This window comes from Solanum verrucosum, unplaced genomic scaffold, assembly GCF_900185275.1.
Source record: "Solanum verrucosum unplaced genomic scaffold, falcon-dt-bn FXZP01000154.1, whole genome shotgun sequence".
NCBI lineage: Eukaryota > Viridiplantae > Streptophyta > Magnoliopsida > Solanales > Solanaceae > Solanum > Solanum verrucosum.
Genome location: NW_026020217.1, coordinates 2435243 through 2439756, shown reverse-complemented (window position 1 = coordinate 2439756; position 4514 = coordinate 2435243). Strand labels below are relative to the sequence as shown.

General features: G+C 43.8%; 1 protein-coding gene across 1 annotated transcript; it reads right to left on the bottom strand.

The window, feature by feature from the left end:
* Nucleotides 1-874: 874 nt before the first annotated feature.
* On the bottom strand, nt 875-1294 carry LOC125830719 (uncharacterized). The gene has a single exon (XM_049509891.1). It carries the CDS (start codon nt 1292-1294, stop codon nt 875-877), a length of 420 nt encoding a protein of 139 aa, XP_049365848.1.
* Nucleotides 1295-4514: the final 3220 nt, after the last annotated feature.

The window sequence follows — 4514 nt, the reverse complement described above, 5'->3', positions numbered from 1 at the left end:
ACCACAGTTCATGATGAATATAGGTGAATGGATAAAGAGAGGTCTCATTTGCTCAAGTTTGTTCTAAGAAAAGGGCTAGGCTCAAAGGGGTTCAACAAAGTTCACACACTCACAAGGTTGGCCACAAAAGAGGTATATTGTCAAATCGTTTCACTCTTCAAAATTGTTGCCTAAGATCATTTCAAGAGTTTGCGTCACTTAGTCAACTGGACCAACGGGGCAAATTCTAGGTGTTATCACACAAATTTCACGGTAAGCTCATCTCACAAGGCATTGGTACCAATAGCAAATAAGACTCCACACTTTCGCTAGTGTGCAATGTTCATCACAAGAGACTCATTCGATAATCAGCTAGTCATAATGAGATGCAAGAATTTCACATATTGTCTATGCAACTTCATTTGGCCTCATCGTAGCCACACATTCATTTTTGTTTGATTAAGAGCACTAATCAAGTCATCGGTATTGATCATAACCGATACTCAAATTTGCACAAGAACAACCACATTCACACAAAACAAGAGGTGGCACAATTTTTTTAAGATGGTTCAAAATCATTTTCATTCAAAACAAGGAGCCATAAGCTCAAACATCCACAAAACAGTGTCAAAACACAATTTACAGCACAAAAACCCAATATGTAAACAAAAATAATCATCACAAGAGGTAGGTATGGAAATACCTCACCCCATCACAAATAAAAGCAGTTGTCCTCAAATACAACAAAATAATCAAAGTCAAAAAAAATGACGGAGAGGGAGGTAAAGAAAATCATGTCTACATAGTCTCTCCATCTGTCGGAGAATCAATGCTCGATGCAACACTCTAAGCTTGGGCATCAGTGCACAAAGTCAAATCAGCACTGCTGGCTCCACTAGGATAGCCATGGTGTGTCTGCCAATGAGATCTGCACTGCTGAATCCACCATAGCCTCCTCATCGGCTGTAAGACCCTCATAAGCAGCCTCCTCATCGACTCCAAGCTGCTCCTCATCAGTCTCAGCCTCAGACTCTGCAGCAGCTACCTCCTCAACTCGAACCTCATCTCCGATAGTAGCCGGAGGCACATCTTTATCAACAAGCATATTTGGGATCTCCACAGTCCTGAATATCATGGACATATCCGTAGACTTCGGCTGGTCGACATCCTTTCTCAGCTCAGCAATCGTGACCTTTAGGGCCATCACCTCATCAGTGGCCCCCTGGCTTTGCTCACATGCCACTATCCTTGTCGCAAGGGCATCAAAAGACACGCTAAAGGGTGTCACAACAACACTCAGGGTCCTGTCAATCATTCCAGGGATGATGGCCTCAGGCCTGGAGGTACGCCTATCCGCAGAGTGGGAAAGTTAACCCATCCTTAGCAATGCAGCCTTGGTGAGCGGGGGTTGGGAAGTAGCAACAACAGTAGTAGACCTAAGAGGCAAGGGAGCTGTAGAGGAACTAGGAGTCTCAAAAGGAACAACACTAGATGTACGTGAAGGCCTATGGGCTGGAGTAGGCAATACTGCATCTGTAGGTAATGCATCAATACCCACAACCGGGGAGGAATCCACCGGGGCTGCCTTCTTCTTCTCTGCCTCATCCTTCTAGTATTCCGCCTCAATGCACTAGATATTGTTACAGGAGTTGAGAATTACTTCCACATCCTTCTTTTCATCCCGAGTCACCCGAGCCCTTCTGCACATCTCAGTGATCAATACCAGAAAAAGAAGAGAGGTTTGGCACTGCTTGGCCCTTATGGACATCTCCTGAGCAATGATCATGCCCAAATTTAGCCTTATTCAATCAACGAAGCAACCAAGGCAGGCTATCTTCGCGTGGTGAATGATAGACTCATTTTGTGAAGGTATGATGGAGCTACTAATGAATCCAAACCAGTACCGTGTAGCAATATTCATGTCATTCTTCTCTATTGGAGCTCCAACCTCAATCCACTGAGGAGCACCATTTCATATTTTCCAGTATTTTTGTCCTGATCAAGTGTAGGCAGACATCCTCTATATTGACTGAGCATTTCAAGACTGCATTGATAGCACCACTATCACTTTTAACTTTCCTGCCCCTGACAACCACAAAATCAACCGGATTGAAAATGGTGGCCTAATCTTCCCTTGTGGCACTAGATCTCTATAGGCAGTGTAGAATTCCCAGAACCAATTTGGAATGTAAGGGCCACAGGGTCTAGTGAATATTTGGAACTTGTGGGTCCTTAAGCAGCTCATAATCTCCGGGTATCTGTCTATTACCCCATTAGTGGACAACCTCTTCTCCTCGATAATGGTCTTCAATCCTTTAATCTTCAGTCTGTTCAAAGACCGGGGAGGAGGACCCTGTGCAGGTGGTGCTGGGACCACAGCCTGGTCTGGGACAGGAGGAGGAGTAGTGGCCTGGGGATTCCTGATCCTACACGGATCATTCAACCTCTTGGATCTCAACTCTGCTTTCTAGGCTAACAAGAGCTTATCTTCAGGCTTAGAAATGGTAGCCTGAAGATCCTGGTGCTCACCCTGACTCTCAGAAGTGGTGAGGTGAGTGGCGTAAATACCGTCATTGTCGAAATTGACCTTTGGTGATGCAGGAGCAGTTGCTTTGCCTTTCCCTTTGCCTTTCCCACCGGTGGTGGGAAGCTTTGTTTCTTGAAGTCTAGCGCGCACGCCCATAACATATCTTCGAGTGTCAAAATTGTGCGCTCAGCCTGGCTATGTATCTGAGGGTGAAAGGTTGTACTAAGATTAACCTGTGTCCCCAGTCTTTTTTGGAAGGACTTCCAGAAGTTGGCGGTGAATTGTGTTCCTCTATCAGAGATAATAGATACTGGGACATCGTGTAGCCTAACAATCTCCTTAATATAGATCCCTGCATAGTCTTCGGTCGTAAAAGTAGCCCTGACTGGTAAGAAGTGGGCTGATTTTGTTAGTCTATCAACAATTACCCAAATAGAGTCAAACTTGCGACGCGATCAAGGTAACCCTGTAATAAAATTCATATTAATTGCTTCCTACTTCCACAAAGGAATGGTTATCTCCTGAACTAGCCCGAAGGGCTTTTGGTGCTCAACCTTCACCTGTTGGCAGTTAGGACACTGTGCCACAAACTCAACAACGTCCTTCTTCATCCCGTGCCACCAATATATATCCTTGATATCCATTTTCGTCGAACCAGGGTGAATAGAATAACGGGAATGATGTGCCTCTTCCATAATCCTATGCGGAAGCCCTGCAACATTTGGAACACACAATCGACCACTATATCTAAGGACTCCATCTGCTGCTATATCAAATGCTAAAGTCTGTTGATTCTGAGCCTTGGCTCTGAGCTGCTCTAAGCTAGGATCCTCTTGTTGCTATGATTTAACTTCTACAGCTAGAGATGATACGGCTGTGTCCTGAATTGTTACCCAACTATCTTCTTCCTCTAACAATCTGACTCCCAAGCTAGCTAACTGATGAAGCTCTCACGCTAGCTCACGATTCTCAACATCCAACTATGATAAACTACCCATAGATCTTCGACTGAGGGTATCAGCTACCACATTCACCTTTCTTGGATGATATAAAATGTCCACGTCGTAGTCTTTCAGTAACTCAAGCCATCGACATTGTCACAGATTTAACTCCTTCTGTCTAAAGATATATTGAAGTCTTTTATGATCTGTGAAGATGTCAACATGAACGCCATACAAATAGTGTCTCCAGATCTTTAGCGCATGCACAACTGCAACTAACTCTAAATCATGGGTCGGATAGTTCTTCTCATGCTTTCTCAACTGCCTTGAAGCATATGCGATAACCTTACAATGTTGCATTAGAACACATCCCAACCCAACACCAGAAGCATCACAATACACCGCATAGCCTTCTGAACCATCTGGTAATGCAAGAACTGGTGCTGATGTCAACCTGTCCTTCAGCTTCTGGAAACTATGCTCGCAAGCCTCAGTCCACTGGAACTTATCTGCTTTCTGAGTCAGCTTCGTTAACGGGGCTGAAAATGAAGAAAAACCCTCTAAAAACCTTCTGTAGTACCCAGCTAACCCTAAGAAACTAAGAACCTCAGTCGGAGTCATAGGTCTGGGCCAAGTCTTTACGGTCTCAATCTTTTGTGTATCAACCGCAATGCATGCATCTATTACAATATGGCCTAAGAAAGGTACAAAGTCTAACCAGAATTTGCACTTAGAAAACTTTGCATAAAGTTCTCGGTCTCGAAGAACCTGAAGGACTGCTCGCAGATGATTTGCATTCTTACCTTTTGAACGTGAATACACCAAAATATCATCAATAAATACAATCACAAACAAGTCTAGATACGGCCTGAATATACTATTCATTAGGTCCGTGAACACTGCTGGGGCATTAGTTAATCCAAAAGACATTACCAAGAACTCAAAGTGTCCATATCTAGTTCTAAAAGTTGTGTTTGGAACGTCTTTCTCCTGAGCTCGTATCTGGTGGTACCCTGATCTTAAATCAATCTTTGAGAAACACTTAGGACCTTTTAACTAATCAAACA

Coding starts and splice junctions, on each gene's coding strand:
- LOC125830719 (XM_049509891.1), bottom strand. CDS start 1,294: ATGATTGACAGGACCCTGAGTGTTGTTGTGACACCCTTTAGCGTGTCT.